We start from the raw sequence: 17,021 nt of genomic DNA, 5'->3' as shown, positions 1-17,021 counted from the left end.
AGGAAGACCACACGCTCCTTGTTGGCCCAGAGCTGTCACACAGCAGCAGCATCGTTTCCCTTGTGGGGAATAAAATGCGTCCATTAAACTACACTTTGATGTGTGTGTCCTGATGGTTTTTGCTTCCTCCCAGAGAGTCCATCTCCATAATATTGTGTCTTTTTTGTACCTGTTGGCTGCTTGGCAGCCTCATCACGCACCGCTGGGTGCAGGGCGCTGCTGCCATGAAGGACTTGGTTAAGCACATGGTGCTAAAGATGCACCCGTGTCAGGAGTGTGGCAAATCCTTCAGCAAGAAGGGAAACCTGAAGAGACACCAGCGAATCCACACAGCAGAGGAGCTCTTCACTTGCAAGGAGTGTGGGAGGCGCTTTACCACCCGGGGCCACCTCACAACCCACCAGAGCATTCACACAGGAGAGAGGCCCTTCTGCTGCGGGGAGTGCGGGCGCTGCTTCCGCCTGGAGATATGCCTGGCTGCCCACCAGAAGACACATGCCAAGGGTGGTCCCTACCCCTGTGCCCACTGTGGCAAGAGCCTGAGCACAAAGATCTACTTCAACATCCACATGCGGACCCACAGGGAGAAGAGGCCATTTGCTTGCACTGAGTGCGGGAAGAGCTTTGTGAAGAAGGGGACCCTCACTGCCCACAAGGAGATCCACAAAAGGGATAAGCCCTTCAAATGCCCTGACTGCAGTAGGTGCTTTGGACAAAGTGCCACGCTGCTGGCCCACCAGAAGATACACCTCCGCGGGGGGCCTTTCATTTGTACTGAGTGTGGGAAGAGCTTGAGCACCAAGACGTATTTCAACGTCCACCAAAGGAACCACTTTAAGCAAAAGCCGCTTGACGGACACGTTAATGGTGTGTCTCTCCAGGTCATCCAGATTAAAGAGGAGCCCGATTTTGCCTTCAGGTCGGAGAAAAGTATGTTGGAAAATATGTTCCATGAAGAAGATGTAGTCCAAGGGTGTATCATACCTAGAAGCCCATATAATCCAAAAATCCCTCCTTTGAAAATCCAGATAAAGGAGGAACCAGAACAACACACTGATGACACAGAAAATATTACTGCAATAGCCTGCCAGAAACTTTACATCAAGGAAGAGCCACCAGAAAACCTTGACTATAGAAAGCTCTTTAATCCAAAGATCCCACTGATGACTTTACAGGGGAGACAGCTTAAAAAGGAAGAAGATGTTGATGGCCACCATGAATGGGAAGTCCCCATAGCCGGTAACCCGGTGCTCCATGTGAAGGAAGAACCACAGGAAAGCACTGAGTTTGGGATGCATTATGGGCAGAAGCCAAGCCTCAGTGCTATCCAGAGGATCCAGATTAAAGAGGAACCTGGTGTGGAGGCCAACCACCAAGAGAGCCAGAGCCCAAAGAGGAAGCAGAAGAAATGCTATCAGCCCATCAAAGAGGAGATGCTGGTGAACCAAGAGAAATCCACATCCAAAAAAAATCCCTCAGCAAAAGTAGCTCCCAAGGGTGAACGAATATTCCCGTGTCCCGAGTGCGGGAAGAGTTTCAATCAGAAATCAAACCTGACCAGACACAGGAAGATTCATACGAGCGAGGGGCCGTACAAGTGCAGCGAGTGCGGGGAGAGCTTCCGTATGAACCGCAAGCTGATCCGCCACCAGCGAGTCCACATGAGCGAGCCCTTCAAATGCACCGAGTGCGGGAAGAGCTTCACCCAGCGGTCAAATCTGGTTCGGCATCAGAGGATTCACACCAAGGAAGAGCCCTACCAGTGCCCTGAGTGCGAGAAGACCTTCAACCAGAAGGCCAACCTCTTCCGTCATCAAACAATCCATGTCCGCATGGGCCCTTGCAAATGCACCAAGTGTGGGAAATGCTTCCCCAATAAGCGCCACCTTATTAAACACCAGCTGCTCCACTCGCGAGGTGGAGCCTACAAGTGTGGCGTCTGTGGGAAGCGCTACCGGCTAAAGAAGTACCTGAGGAGGCACCAGAAAATCCACACACGGGAAGGAACTGTTCCCTGTACAAAATGGGGGGAGGTCGCAAGGACTGGCAGTGGACTCCACCACACTGAACAGAGAGCACTGGTCCCCATGAAGAGCAAAGAGGAGAGCTGAGTGGGTGTGGTGCCTGCTTCTGGGGGAAAGTCCTTTGGGAATCGAGAGGGATGGAGACAAACTCTGCTTGCCTTATGTATGCAGTATCTGGGGGTGGGGAGGTCAACCTGAGGGGACAGTGAGATCAAGGGGGCAGAGCACCACTGGAAACCAATCCTCTGCAGCTTTTCTGAGGACAGCCATGGGGGTATCACTCGCTCACAGCTGTGGGATGGGGCTGGAGAGCCAAGCCTCTTCAGAGCACTTGGCGATGGAGGGATAAGAGCTTGATGTCCTTTGTAGTGGTATACTTGTGCCTCTAAAGGCTGCCAAAGTTGTGGATGACAAAATTGTCTTGTGTGGGCAATATATAGCCAGGAGGATCAGGCAAGATTTATTTTTATTACATTACTGTGTTTCTGAGATAGCCGAAGGGAACCTTTCCCATCTAGGCAAGGGTTTAAAGCAAGGGCCAACTCTCTTCTCCCTCATGTAGCTCTGATCCTCACCTTGATCCTGCTGGGCTGATGGACCCTAGTCAACTGAACGGTACAGATTTGGGAGAAAATACCAAGGTTTTAAGCCTTGAATCCCCCAAACCAGGCTCCCAGATTGGCTTAAGCCACGTCCCTAAAAGTAAGTTCTGCAAAATCAATGACTGTTTTCCCAAAGCTAGCCCAGAGGCCAGCAGATTGTATTCTAGTTTGTGCCCCCACAGCCCCACTTCATGGATGTAAATGAGAAGGGCTTTTCTTAGCACTGTTTTACATCTCTGATGAGCAGGTGGCTTTGCCACCACAAGTCCCAGAGGCATCAGTGGCTTCACCACCTTGAGCGACACTGGTGCTGGTTCTCAGCCACGTGCTTCCCTACTTGTTACTGTGAAGCTCTTGTTAGGATATTGACTTTATTAAGTATGATCTAGGGAATTTGAACCAAGTGGCAAGAATAGTTGAAACAGTGTTCAGACTTTATGGACTGGAGAACTGGAAACTAATTCCCTGTTGGGATGTTTTCCCTTCCTCTCCCTGGTGTAAAGGAGATTGTGCAGCTACTCAAAAGCGCAGATGGTTCAGCAGCATTTAATACTCACTTCTAATGATTTTGTTTGAGTATTGCCTAGTCGGATGGATCTTTGTGTCTTGAAAGTCCCTGGTGAAGTGGAGATGTGGAGGGAATCCACAATGCCCTGAGCCACTCCCCAAGATTTCTCTGCAGCACTGCTACATGGCCACCTGGGCACTGCAGAGCAAAGACACATATTAGGGTTTGTTGTGTTGCTGTAACATGTAGAGTCCAAGAGGCAAGTGGAAAAATGTTCCATGGTGAAATAGTAGCTCTACCTCTCTGGCTTTGTGCAGGAAAAGAAGCCTCCTCCACATCCCCAAGCCACACACCACTTCCGTCTCCCAGGACATGTTGCAGATGGCATCCTCTTGGAGGCATCTGAAAGTCATGCAGCATGACTTTGGGCAACTACCTGCTGTAATGCTTTAGACCCAAGCTGCTGGTTGTCTGCACTGCCTACTCTGGAGCAGCTGCCTCTCTAGCAGGGAAACTGAGGCATGGAGAGAAGGAAAGGAACAGGATAAACTGTTCTTGTTCTTTGTCTTTACCAGCTACTTGGACACCATTGTGTTGAGGTGCTTTGTTGCGGTGATTCAAGCACAACACTGAGTACAGCTGCCAAACTCCAAAAGCACAGAGTTTTGTGTTTAGACTCTCTCAGTCGTTGATATAGACAGGCACAGGACATGATTTCAAACAGCAAAGCAAGCTCTGACAGCCTCTGAAGGAGACTACCTCAGTCCCCTCACCTATAAACTGTAGCCAAACTCGTTGATATGAAGCTTCCCCTCAAATCCCTCTGATCTGGTGAAGATTCATTTCTGGGACAGAAAAGGCAGACATACAGGGGAAACCAACAATTTTAGGATGTTCTAGGGGAGAATAAGGAACACCCTTGTTAGAAAAATGGGTCTGGGCCATATGGTGGGCAGATACTTCACTGCAGAACTGGGAAATTGTGTTCCTTGGGAAGAATATGGCTGAGCCAAACTAGCAAAGCGAAACAGCCTCTGTTAGGCTTGCTGAGGGGCAGAGCTACAGCAGAACCCTTCAGTGGAGAGAAAATAATCACCAGATGGCTGGCATTTATTTCCTTTTCGTTAGCTTAGTGTAGGGCTGTAGAGATTTTTACCAGGAAGAGGAACTGGTATGAGAGGTTTGCCAGTTGTATTACTGTGTCCCTGCACATAGACAGGGCGCTGAGACAATGTCGGTGGTGAGACAATGTCGGTATCTTTCCTAGACATCGCTGGATCTTCGACTGTTGACCATGGCCAGTGTGGGTGTCCTAGCTTCTGGGGAAGATCAGGGCTGATGGTTTGTAATATCGGCTCAATAAAGTAAGTATTTAAAGGAAAAAGGAAACAAAGTGAGCCTCTTTTCTGTTTTTTTTTTTTTCTCATAAGCTACACTACATTCTATCCACAGTGCCAGAGCAAGATGGATACCAGTGGTAACCAAACGGATGTAGTTGGTGAAGAGCTCTCCGAGCTCTGCTGACTGTGTTGACCAGCTCTCCACTGACTATGCTGAGAGCTCAGTCCACAACATACTGATCCCAAGGCTCCAGTCAGTGACCCACACATAGGTGCTGTGTGAAGTGCCCTAAGGTGTCTGCACAGGGCTAGAAGGACATAGGCCTTATGGGAGGCCTTGACCCTTCTGGATGAGCAACTGGAGGCCAGGAAGGGCATCTTAGGGCATCTCAAATGACACCAGACACCATGGTGTGAGACACCAAAACAATGTCCTAAGTATGGGTGTTTTCATCCATGAGCTAAACTCCACCCTCAGTGTCCCACCTGTGAAAGCACAATGCTCAAAGTTCAAAGGGAGTCTTCCTTGGGTACCACCAGTATCTGCCTGGGACATTACACCATGAGTTCCTCAAGGACACCTCCAAAGATATGCCTTGCAGATAGTTTAGGCTGCCAGCTCTGGTATTTGCTGCTGATGGTTGTGTTGGGTGTGGATCAAGGACCATGGAATAATCCCAGCTCCATGAGAAAAAATGGATTTATCTGGGGATTGAACAAAGCGAAATCATCACAGTAGCAAATTAGCTTTCACCTTTTCCTCCCTAAACCCATTAAAAGGGCTCCCAGATAACAATAAAATGCTTAAAATCCAAGTCATTGCCCCATTCTCCACTGCACAGATTTCATGCAGAAAACCACATCTGTAAGCATTCACTGAGCAGCCTCAGTCACCAAGTGAAAAGGCTGCCCACAAAGTCTGATTTTGCCTTCAGGACTATACAGTAAATTCGGTGTGATCAAGCTGAAACCAATAGAGTTAAATCAAAGTAAATGTTACATTAATGAAGAGAGATCCAAGTTCTAATGACTTTTAAAAAGAAATCTTCTGGTCTTGCACAGTGGGTCAGGTAAGGGTTGTCTTGATTGCTGTCCTATTTCCAGCCATGTACATTGTTTCTGTGGATTTCAGGAGGAATTTGGTTGTGGGACTTATTTTGATCACCTTGTTGACTCATTGGCTATCTGTGTGTATCATCTCAGCATCAGTTCTGTCTCCAGCACTCAGCATGGCCTGTCTGGAGGAGAGATGGAGACAGGCTGTGTTGGGGAGTACTTGCACAAGAGTGCGTATTTCATGCTTCAATGGGATGTGCAGAGTTGATTGGTGCTCAGCATGTTCTGGTATGGTGGGAATGTGATGGTCTTTGGGGCTGGAGCAAACATCTGCTCCAACATAAGTGCCCACGGATGTTTACTTGCCCTTTGAGAACATGATAGTTCCCATGAGAACTTCTTTGAGAATCTCAGGCTGCAGGGAGCCTGGTGTCCCCACAGATGTGAAGTGAGGAGAGGAAAAAGACCAGGGTGAAAACTGGATGAGCAACAGGACATTCAGCTTCAGATACTTCTATACATACTTTATCTGTTCACTTTCAACTAGCAGCCTCCATGGGGAATGAGTATTTACTCACCACCACCACCTTAGCTACCTCTCATCCCATCCAGGACCGAAGTGATGCAACCAGTTAGCACCACATGGGACCAGGTTATCAAGCTGAACTGCTTGTGGCCAAGGCATGTTTGAAGCCACTGCCACCATCTTCTGACACAAAGCACAATTCCTCCCTTGAAAGTTATTTCTTGTGCTGGAACAAAGCAAAGGTGAGAGATCTGTATCAAAGGACTGAATTTTCTGCCTAGTACCCACCCGCAGATTTTCTGAACGAGGTCATAGAAAAATCTGTGATCTCCTTTTCCAGGGTCAGTGTTAGCCTGAAAACAAGAGCAGCCCCTGCAATGAGTGGGTGACGTGGGCAGTGCTGGCCCGTGGCTCTCTGCTGATTGCACAGGAGGTGATTACAGCCCATCGCTATCCTTTGTAAAAGGACTGATGCCCCACAGGGGACATTGCAGAGCCCTGCTGTTCACTCTTTTTTTGCACCCCTCAAGCTGATTTCTGTCTCTTCTGCTTCTGCCTGATCTCTTCCCTGAGGAGCTGCTGTTTCAAAGACACTGACCTCCTCCAAGTCACCACAAACCGAAGGCAGAAGTAGGTAGCAGAGATCTGGAGATCCTTCCCTACCAAGTCACAAGATTTTCTCTTTTTTCATCACCTGAAAAATAGGATAAGGTGCTTTGCAAGTGGACTAAGATACAGGTTGTTCTCATTTCTACATGTGTGTTGGCCTCTGAGGAGCAAAACAGATTGAAGAGTGAGGGTCTGAACATAGAGGACAACTTCTGCTAGGAAAGGACAACTTCTGCTAGGAGAGTAACGGGGTTTTGAAGTCATGCAAGAATAAGCCGTCATTGTACCTCTGCTGAAGTTCACTCCCCCTTAGACATGTCTGCAGAGCAGAAAACCAGTCCCTGCAGCAGAGCTGGGAACAGCACTGATGTGAGCTCACTTTGGGGAGAAAGGACTTAAGAGAGGAAACTAAATGTTGATCTACAAGTTAAGCAGCCCTGAACAACAGTTATTCCTAGTCACTGCTCGAAGTGTTGGCCTGGGGCGCTCAGGCAGAGATTACCAGAGCCTTTTTGCTGCAGTGCACTGCGTGTAGTCAAGGGCACACCTTATCCAGACAGTATTGCAGGGCCCAAAACTTCCCCGTCAGAGTGGACAGGCAAAGAAGCAGAAAAAACCTTGTGACAAAGAATGTGTTACTTAGATCGAGTTAACTTATAATAACTTTAACTAGCTTGGGGTAGAGAGAAGAGGAGGGGAATATGAAGTATGGAAGAGGTGACTGTCAAGTCTCTGATTGGATGGCAAAAATGAGTTGTGCATCAGATCTAATAACATGAAGGAGAGACACAGAGCCTGGGAAACACCACCAGAACCTGGGCTTCCCTGCAGGAGGGTGTTAGATACAGATCAAATCTTACAGTTTTTCCTGTTTGTATTAAGTTAATTTATTATCAATGAGTTCAGGCTACAATAAAGCCCCATGCTGGGTGATGCAGTTGATGACTCCATTTGCTGCTCATGGCGAGGGAGGAATGAGCTTGTGGGTGTTCCTGCACTTTCCTGGGTTCTTTCTGCTCTCTTCAAATCATCGCCTGCTGTTGTTTTCCTAGGCTGAGCATCAGGGTCCTGAGGGCATCAATAAGACTCAATGGCCCTGAACAGCCCCAAATGGAGCTTCTGCCTGCTGTGTCCAGCCCCTGAGAGACTGCACCCCATTGGCATTGCCTGCACGAGGTTCCCCATGGATCCCCACCCCGAGGGGAGCAGCCAGCCCTCACTGCTCCCAGACACAGAGACAGGGCGTGTGGGGCTGTCAGAGGGGGGCAGCAGGAGAGAGAGGGGCTGTGTGGGCACACAGATACCATGGTGTTCCCAAGAGCCTCTCTGCCTGCATCTGTGCACAAGAGCTTAATTTCAGGAAGGAAAGATAAATCAGGAGAGCTCATTTCCTGAGCGTGAGCCCATGGGTGGTCATTGCTACAAGCTCATTTTTAATTACAAAACCCACTAACCAGCCCCGTGCATGCTTGCCTCTGTCCCCAGCTAAGGGTTCAGGTGTGATCAGAAGCTAAGGAGCTTGTCTTGAATTTCCTTGGATGGACCACCTAAAATCAGGTAGCTCACACAAACACAAATGCACACACAAACACACATGCACCCTATGGATGTAACAGGAAAGATGGTAAAATGAGTCACAGCTCAGCATCCCTTTGCTCACTCTGCAGGCAGCAGCATCTTAGAGGCACAGGCTGGGCACAGCTGATCTCTCTGAGACTTTCCTCTTTATGAAGTGGTGTATGGTAGAAATCACGCCAGACCCTGTAGATGTTCCTTATTGCTTGTCTCGATTAAAGCCCAGGGAGTCAGAGCACGGGGAGCTCCTGTTCCAAGCAGGACCTGCAGAGGTTCATCCTTTGCTTTCCCAGCCCTTTCCCTGTCTTATGGTCCTGGGGAAGAGGGATGCTCTCAGGGACAACAGACACACCTAGCCCAGATGGTCTAGGAGCCTGATTCTTGCAGCACTGTCTGCCTCCCTTTGAGCCCCTTTCTATCCTTCTTTGTCTGCGTAGTTTTTTCAAGCCTTTGACACGGGCTTCCTGTGGCTCAGCACTTCAGTCCCATGGAGGATGGATAAAGCTGGGGAAGAGGCAGTCCTGGATATCTGCACTCCTGTGGAAGATAGGCTTGGATTGCCTTCACTAATAAGACCTTGTCTGCCTGAAAAGCCCTCAGCCAGCTAAACCTCAGTGAAGGTAAGGCAAACGGGGCTGGAGGGCTGTCCCTGCAGCTGGGACATTCACTGTCTCGCTGTCCTTTGCTACACTGACACTGGGAGTCAGTAGGGAAGGAGAAAGGGAAGGGAGAGATTCTCTGATGCCTGGAAATATTTCTCATCGATAGGAGAGCACATTGCCAGCAACATTTCCATGGGGTATTTCCCAATCCTCATCGACTGCTCCTTGAGTGTTCTCGCTTTCCTTTATGCTAAGCTTTACTCTTGTGTTTCCCAGGGCTGAATTAACAAGGACACCCTGTGATTAGTTGTCTGTCAGAATAGGACTTCTTTTACCTCCTGAAGATTTTCTTGTTAAATACTGGACAAAGTCTGCAGCAAAGAAAATAACAGTGCACTTTTCATTTTAACATCCCCATCCAAATAAGCCTGATCCAACCTTAGCTCAACGCAAGGCAGCCCCTTTCTGCTCACCAAACTACTTGCAGGTCCTGGGGGCTCAGAGCAGCTCAGCCATTACTGCACAGCCTGACATTGCTTAGTTCCACTCCACTTGCTCTTCAGAAATTAATTGCTGAGCAGCCAGCACGGAAAGCGGCACAGGGCTGTGAAGGTCTGTCATGCCAGCATGGTCAGCCAGATGCTGTGTCTGAGGAGAAAAGGTGTTCTGCTGCCCTTAGCAAGACAATTCCCAGGGTTTAGCCCCAGTCTGCAGGGGAATTTTGGACAGCAGGCATGTAACTATAGTGTTATACATCTGTGCAGTCTGAATACAACTACCTGAAGGGAGGTTGTAGCAGAGTGGGAGTCGGCCTCTTCTCGCGGGCAACTAGCGATAGGGCAAGAGGACATAGCCTCAAGCTATGCAAGGGGAGGTTCAGGTTGGACATTAGGAAGCATTTCTTTTCAGAAAGGGTCATTAGACATTGGAAGGGGCTGCCCAGGGAGGTGGTGGAGTCACCATCTCTGGATGTGTTTAAGAAAAGACTGGACATGGCACTTAGTGCCATGGTCTAGTTGACATGGTGGTGTCAGGGCAATGGTTGGACTCGATGATCCCAGAGGTCTCTTCCAACCTGATTGATTCTGTGGGAAGAGAGGACATGCCAGCTCTGGGATTCCACTCCTACTGTCACAATTAAATCTACGTGGAAAGATAATTTTAAGAAAATAACAGACTGAAATAAATTGTTGAGAGCATGATAGTAGAGACTGAAATATTTCAACAGTGGAAAGCTCTTAAAGGTGGTTTTGTTTTTTTTTTTTTCAAGGTGCTTTCCCAAGTCATCTAACTAAATTGACTCATCAGGCACCCACAGTCCCAAGAGAGCACAGGCACAGATAGTGGCAAGGAGCAGGACCCCCACTTTCAAAGCCTCCTCGCTGCTAAATGAGTGTAACAGCAGCGTGAAGTTGCTGCTCCCCATCCACGTGCATTAGGGCAGACGATGTCTCCATACCTGGTCTTCACCAGGACAATTTGTCAACCAAGTCACCATATGTCACCCCCACTGAGGACAAGAAACATACCTGGTGCAACAGCATAAGGTCACAGATATCAGGAGACTTCACTTCTCCTTTGCCGGGGGCTTCCCCTTCAACCAGCCAAGTGTTTTAATCTGCCTGTGTCACCCCACTTCCTTAACTAAAATAAAAATCCCAAACAAAACAAAAAAAGAACATAAAAACATCTATTTTCTCCTTGGTTTTTGTCCTTTATTTTGTAACTGGGAAAAGAGAACCAAAGAGAATGTCAGTGTCACTTCTTTTTGTGATTACTTGGCAAACCACTTGTGAGCCAGGAGTGTGACATGGGGTGATGCAGAGGGTCCAACTTGCTACCCAAAAAGTGAAGGAAAACTGGAGCTGTTTTTTTCAAGGTTTCAAAACTAGGGTATTAGAACATTTTTTTTTTCCTGAGGATACTAAATTCCTGTAAAAGACAGAAATAATAGTTATAGTATTTCAGCCCAATTTTAGAGATGGGGAAACTGAGGCAAAACTTTGGATCTACATTAAACCCCACAAACAACCTATGTCAGATGCACATCCTCATCCTTCTCTTCTGTTCCCCCATGCCATACTTTGAAACAGTTGTGGACTTATTTCATCTGAATAATGATGCCAGGAGACATTGGTTTGGCTTCTAAGTGACAGCAGGGAGCACATAGTTGAAATCAGAGAACACAAGGAGCACAAAATATGCACTGACCAATGTAGGCTGAGCTCCTTTTTTACAGTACAATTATTTTAATCTTTTTTAAAATTACTATTTTTTTAAAAAGTCCTAATTCTGAGACTGTGTCCCCCCAACACTTTAACCAGTAGTACACAAGCTGCTGTCTGCAAGGTGCTAGTGATAAATAGCCAGGCAGAGTGGCTGTGTCTGTATGAGTAACTCGGCTGAACCAAGGACACTTCTCCAGCCCTGAGGACACCAAGTTGGCTTGTATCCATACAGCTAAACCCCATTCAGGATGGCATCATCCAGCTGTGCCCTGGAACTCATCCCTGGCTCCAGTTCTGACTCAGGCTAAAAGTTTTGGGTAAAGATGTGAAAGGTAGGAAAATTGTACTCTGGCGCCCAGGAACATCACTGTTTCAGAGACATGGCTTGGGTTTTCCATCACCCTGAATTAGTACATGTTCATCAGCCACCAAATGCTCCAGGACCTGCTATGTGACCCAGACTGGCAGGACCATGAATTTACTGTGGATTTCTGTAGGCACCAGTGCTGCTGGTTATAGCCACAGCCTAATCCAGGCAGCCTGCTAACTGCTGCAGAGCACCCAGGAACAGGCAGTCCAGGACTCACAAGGAGACTCACAGCAACATGGGGGAAACAACTTTCTTGGACTCACTGGGTGGAGACCCCTCCACTGCATCTAGCAGAGGATGCAGACCTGGGCTCTGCCGCTGTCTCACCAAACGTCCCCTTCCACTTCACCTCACTGCATTTCCCTTTTGCAAAGTGTTTTGAGATCCACAGACAAAAAGGTCATGGAAGAAGAGAGTAGGGTGGATTGCCTTGCTTGCACAACTCTACGGGGGGGTCAGCCACACAAGCAGACAGTGAAAGCATCCACAGTGAGGGCTCGGAGATACCTAATGGGGATTTCTGATGCAAAGCAGTAGAGTGTAGCTGCCTAAAAATAGCAATTAAAATAGAGAACTAATGTAAATCAAAAGCTATTTCCAGCCTGCTGCAGCGTGGGCACTGCCTTTCCCTAAAACAACCCCCAGCCACCAAACGTAGGCATCCTCCAAAGCGAAGGGGTGAGCAGCATCCCCAGGGAGGACTACAGCTCCCAGGAGCCTGCAGCCCAGGCAGCGCCTGTGTGGGGACCAGGAGCTGGGCAGCCAAGCAGGGGTACCAGCAGGGAGGCTGGGGATCCCCCCACTCATGCTTGAGAGGTTTTAGGGCTGCTGTTTCCTACCCCCAAGCCCCTTCTCTCCCTGACCCAGCTCCTCTTTCTCCGTCTCTCCTCCCCCGGTAGTTTTTACATCACTGACACAGACTTCCTGTGAGTCAGCACCAGCAGATGTGAACGAAGTAGCTGGAAGACAAAGAAGAGCTCAAAGTGGGTAGAAATAAGAAAATTTGGCCAATGACACTTGGATACTTCCAGACCCGCGTGCTGCTAAGGGAGATGGGAGACAGGTCAGTAACCGGCTGAGCTGGGATGTCTGGGGCCAGGACGGGATGCTCAACTCCTCCGTGGTGTCTGCATGTGTCCCGCAGCATCCCAGGGCAGCAGCAGGACATCTCTGGAAGCTGGAGTCACTGCTGTGAAGCTGGAGTGTTTGTCAAGGTTGGCTGTGGTGGAGCAAATTGCTCCGGCTGGGATAAATCGCCTCACTTGTCTTTCTCAGGCTGAATCCTGCCTGAGAGATCTGGCTCGCTCCCCTGGATGGAGGTGACCGGTGGAGTCAGAGGTACAGCTGGTCCTGCTAGGTGTGGGAGCAGGCAGCTTGGCTAAACACAGGGAGCAGGAACAGCAGCACAACATGGGAAGGGGCATCTGTCCTTTAAAATCTGCCTAAAAACGATGCTTTTGGGGCATCTGTGCGACAAGTGCTCTCAGGAATGATGGAGGCACGGGTGGGAAGGGGTTAATCGGTCCAGCCTCTGCCTTGCAAGGAGGAGCTATGCCTGCCTATGCCTGTGTCTGTGTGTGGGTGCTGGTGTGGGGGGTTATTCCCAGTGAAAGGAGCAGAGCAACAGGTGAGGAGCTGCTCCTGTTCAAGTGTTTCACAAGTGAAATTCAGGCAGCTGCTAACACGCAGCCACCTCCGGGAAAAACAGCCCAGCACATGAGAGAAAAATTTCCCCAGAGTCATCTCTGGGCTCAGAAAAGTTGGTTGCCACAGAGAGTAAAAGCAACCTCAATTTCTAAACCTAACTGAAAAGTTCCCAGAGAACATGTCACCCAACACCCATCCGTTCTCTTGGTGAGAAAGGAGCAGAGGTGCTGCAAATGCCCTGGGTGCCTGCTGGGATGGCTGGACCAGGGCCATCTGCGGGGCTGGGTAGGATGCTTCATCACTTTGGGGCACTTGGGAGTCAAAGAGCAGAGGAGGAGAGAGTTTTGGCTGGCTGCACCACCATCAGATGGAACACCATCAGGGACCCCTCCCAGGAGCTCCCCCAGATAAGTTCCTGGGGCAGTTTGGTGCTGGTTCTCCCACAAAGTAAGTCTATCGCAAATGGGGTTCTTCTTCAGCCTGGGCTTTTCATGCACTTGGGTCAATAATGCTGGTGATGCTGTGGCTGGACCCTTCATGGGTCAGGTGTGACAACCTGCAAATTGAAGCTGGCACCAAGGCAAAGCTGGACCTTCGGCAGCCCAGCTGCAGGGCAAGGGGATAGGGGAAGGTTTCGAGTCCTTGCTGTCCTCCTGGACACCAGGAGGACCTTTCTGTCCATTCATACATCTTCTTGGCCACCAGCCCCAGCAGCCTTGCATAGGCTCCAGTGTCTGCCCTGGTGCTGCACAGGGAAGTGAGGACATTGGTGTGAGTTTCACTTCTGCTTCCAGCCTGTCTGGCTGCAGCTGTGACCCAGATGTCCCTGTCCCCTCACCGAGTTGGACATGACAAAAAAATCTCTAGATAAATCAGTGGGCACCTGCTGAGGGATGGGATCCTCCAGAAATGGGTCTGGGTGTGCCCCTCACTGAGAAGGATTTACTTCTAGAGATGCTGACGACCATGAGTTGGTCCCTGATGGTTATGACCACCAGCCTTTACCACCTGTCTGAAGGAAAATTATTGGTTCCTTCTCAGAGATCAGCACAGCAGGAGGAGCCTCCCAAACCACCAGTTTCTTGTCTTGAGTACCTGAAGATGCAAAGAAACTCCAGCCTGTGCCAGGCAGTTCCAGTAACCCCCTTCAATCCCTTCCTAGATTTTACAGTCTCTTGGCCTTTGGTTTTACGAGAATTAACTAAGCTTGGCTGGGCTTTTATTTATGATTTTATTTATTTATGATTTTCTTTTCCACGTGACAGTTTACCACACCAAAAGTGGTTTGTTTGTTGGTTTGGTTTTTTTTTTCCCTATTGGCCTTGACGATAACACCTGCCTTGGTTTCTTCTCAGGTTCAGCCCTCATGAAGGAAAACACAGGCTTTCATCTAAAGAAGAGTAACTCAAACCAGTGCTGGCACTTTCCCATGGTTTCTACCTCCCAGCAGTGCTGGCAGGCAAGGAAAGCTGGTGGCCACGGCCAGGAGGACTCCCAGCGATGCCTCTCCTAGTGAACACCACCCAGGCCCCCACTTCTGAAGAACCGGGCGATGGAACAGCCAGCCATGATGAGCTCTTGGAGGTAGAGAGCCAGCTCTTGGAGCCAGCTCTTGGAGGTAGAGAATCTTCTCAGCCATACTTGGGAGAAGTATGACAGTCTTTGGACAGTTTTATGTACAAGGGCATCCTGGCAGCCCACCAGAAATCCCATAAGGAGGAGATGCCAGGCTCTTCTCAGGACAAGGGGCAATGGGTGCAAGCTGGAACACAGGAGGTTCCACTTAAATATGAGGAAAAACTTCTTTACGGTAAGGGTGACTGAACACTGGAACAGGCTGCCCAGAGAGGTTGTGGAGTCTCCTTCTCTGGAGACACTCAAAACCCGCCTGGACGCGTTCCTGTGTGATATGGTCTAGGCGATCCTGCCCCGGCAGGGGGATTGGACTAGATGATCTTTCGAGGTCCCTTCCAATCCCGAACATTCTGTGATTCTGTGATTCTGTGAGATAGATGCTGAAGGCTGTGAGAAGGAGGGAGATGCTGACTGAGCTGGAGAGCTGCATGACCAAGAAGCCCTCTGAGGTGGAGGAGAGGCCAATGGGGAAGGCCATAGAAAGCACAGCACACAGAGTGATTCTGAGAGAAGGGAGAAGCCCCATGCCTTCACTGAGTGTGGGAAGAGCTTCAAGATGAAGGTGGACCTCACCAAGCACCTCTGGACTTACACGGGTGAGAGACCCTTCCCCTGCACTGACTATGGCAAGAGGTTCATCACCAAATCACAACTCAAAGAGCACCAGAGGATCCACATGGGCAAGTGGCCATACAAGTGCCTACACTGTGGGAAGAACTTCACCCAGAAGTCTCAGCTCATCGTGCACCACCGGATCCACACAGGTGAGAAGCCCTACCAGCGCAGCAGCTGACAGGAGAGCTTTGTGGACAAGTTGCAGTTGGTGGCCCACCACCAGATCCACACTGGCAACCGTCCCTTCAAGCACGGGGTGTGCGGCTGTAGCTTCCGCCAGAAGATCACTTTTGTGAAGCACCAGTGGGTCTACAGCACCAAGGGGGCCCAGCAGGACGCCACCAGGGCCATTGTGGCTGAATCCACTCCGGCAGGGGAGATGATCTTCCGCTGCGGCATCTGTGGGAAGGAGTTCAAGAAGAAGTCAGTGCTGGTGACCCACCAGAGGATTCACACTGGGGAGGACCTTTACCCCTGTCTGGTGTGTAGACGGTGCTTCCAGCAGAAGATCCACCTCGCCTGGCATCAGTGGACCCATGAGTGGCCCAATGTCCACATCTGCAAAGCCTGTGGGGACCACTTTGGCAGCAAGAGGGAGATGCTGCGGCACCACCAGGGCTGCCATCCCCAGCAGGCCCCTCACACCTGCACCACCTGTGGCAAGTGCTTCAGCCAGAAAGTTGGCCTCACGGCCCACCGCCATGTCCATGCATGGGAGAAGGAGACCCCCAGTGCCGCGGGGGTGAGCAGTCCCTCACCACCCTCAGTAGTACCCACACCTGTAGGCAGTCTGTGAAGACATTCACCAAGAAGGGCAACCTGGCCAACCACCAACGGGCTCATCCTGAGAGCCGGGGTCACTGCTGCGAGGCTTGCGGCAAGGACTTCACCAAGCGGGCGGCAGCTGACAAAGCATGAGCAGACCCACACTGGGGAGAAGCCTTACAGGTGTGGGCAGTGCAACAAGCACTTTGCCCAGCACACCCAGCTGGTCACCCACCAGCGCGTCCACACGGGCAAGCGGCCCTACCCCTGCAGCGACTGTGGAAAGCGCTTTGGTGACACGTCACGACTCGGTGTCCACCGGCGCATCCACACCAGTGACCAGCCCTTCCCCTGCCCCACCTGCGGAAAGGGCTTCCACCAGAAGATCGCCTTGGTCAAGCACCGCCGCATCTGTGAGCGTGGCAGGGACAAGGGAGGGGGCAAAGACATCAGTGCCAACACCAATGGCAATGTTGACAATGATGCCAACACCAACAGCAATGCCAACACCAACGGCAATGCCAACACCTATGTCAATGCCAACACCTATGTTGATGCCAACACCAATGCCAATGACAACAGCAACATCAATGTCAACGTCAACACCAATGCCAGTGTCAACACCAATGCCAGTGTCAATACCAATGCCAATGTCAATGCCAGTGCCAAAGCAGCTGGCAAGGATGAGGACAGCCCGGCTGTCCCCTGTCAGCGGCTCCCCATTGGCGAGCGGCCCTTCTCCTGCAGCGAGTGTGGGAAGGGCCTTGCCCAGAAGGCCCAGCTGGCAGTCCACCACCACATCCACACTGGCGAGTGCCCCTTCCCCTGTGCCGACTGCCCCAAGGCCTCCGTAGACAAGTCCTGCCAGGTGCTCCCCATGCCCAGAGCAGCACCCACCACCCTCCTGCTCCTTCCTTAA

At 50.2% G+C, this 17,021-nt stretch overlaps 1 protein-coding gene across 1 annotated transcript; it reads left to right on the top strand.

Annotated features, from left to right (window-relative positions):
- Positions 1 to 224: 224 nt before the first annotated feature.
- LOC137666048 (zinc finger protein 585A-like) lies at positions 225 to 17,021 on the top strand. The gene is given in 3 exon segments (XM_068405629.1): positions 225 to 1,912; positions 15,233 to 16,079; positions 16,296 to 17,021. Coding segments are annotated over 3 exon segments (3,261 nt in total).

The sequence above is a fragment of the Nyctibius grandis genome, chromosome 7 (genome assembly GCF_013368605.1).
Source record: "Nyctibius grandis isolate bNycGra1 chromosome 7, bNycGra1.pri, whole genome shotgun sequence".
NCBI classification, from domain to species: Eukaryota; Metazoa; Chordata; class Aves; order Nyctibiiformes; family Nyctibiidae; genus Nyctibius; species Nyctibius grandis.
Note: the sequence above shows the minus strand (reverse complement) of the source record. Positions and strands in the feature narration are given on the sequence as shown.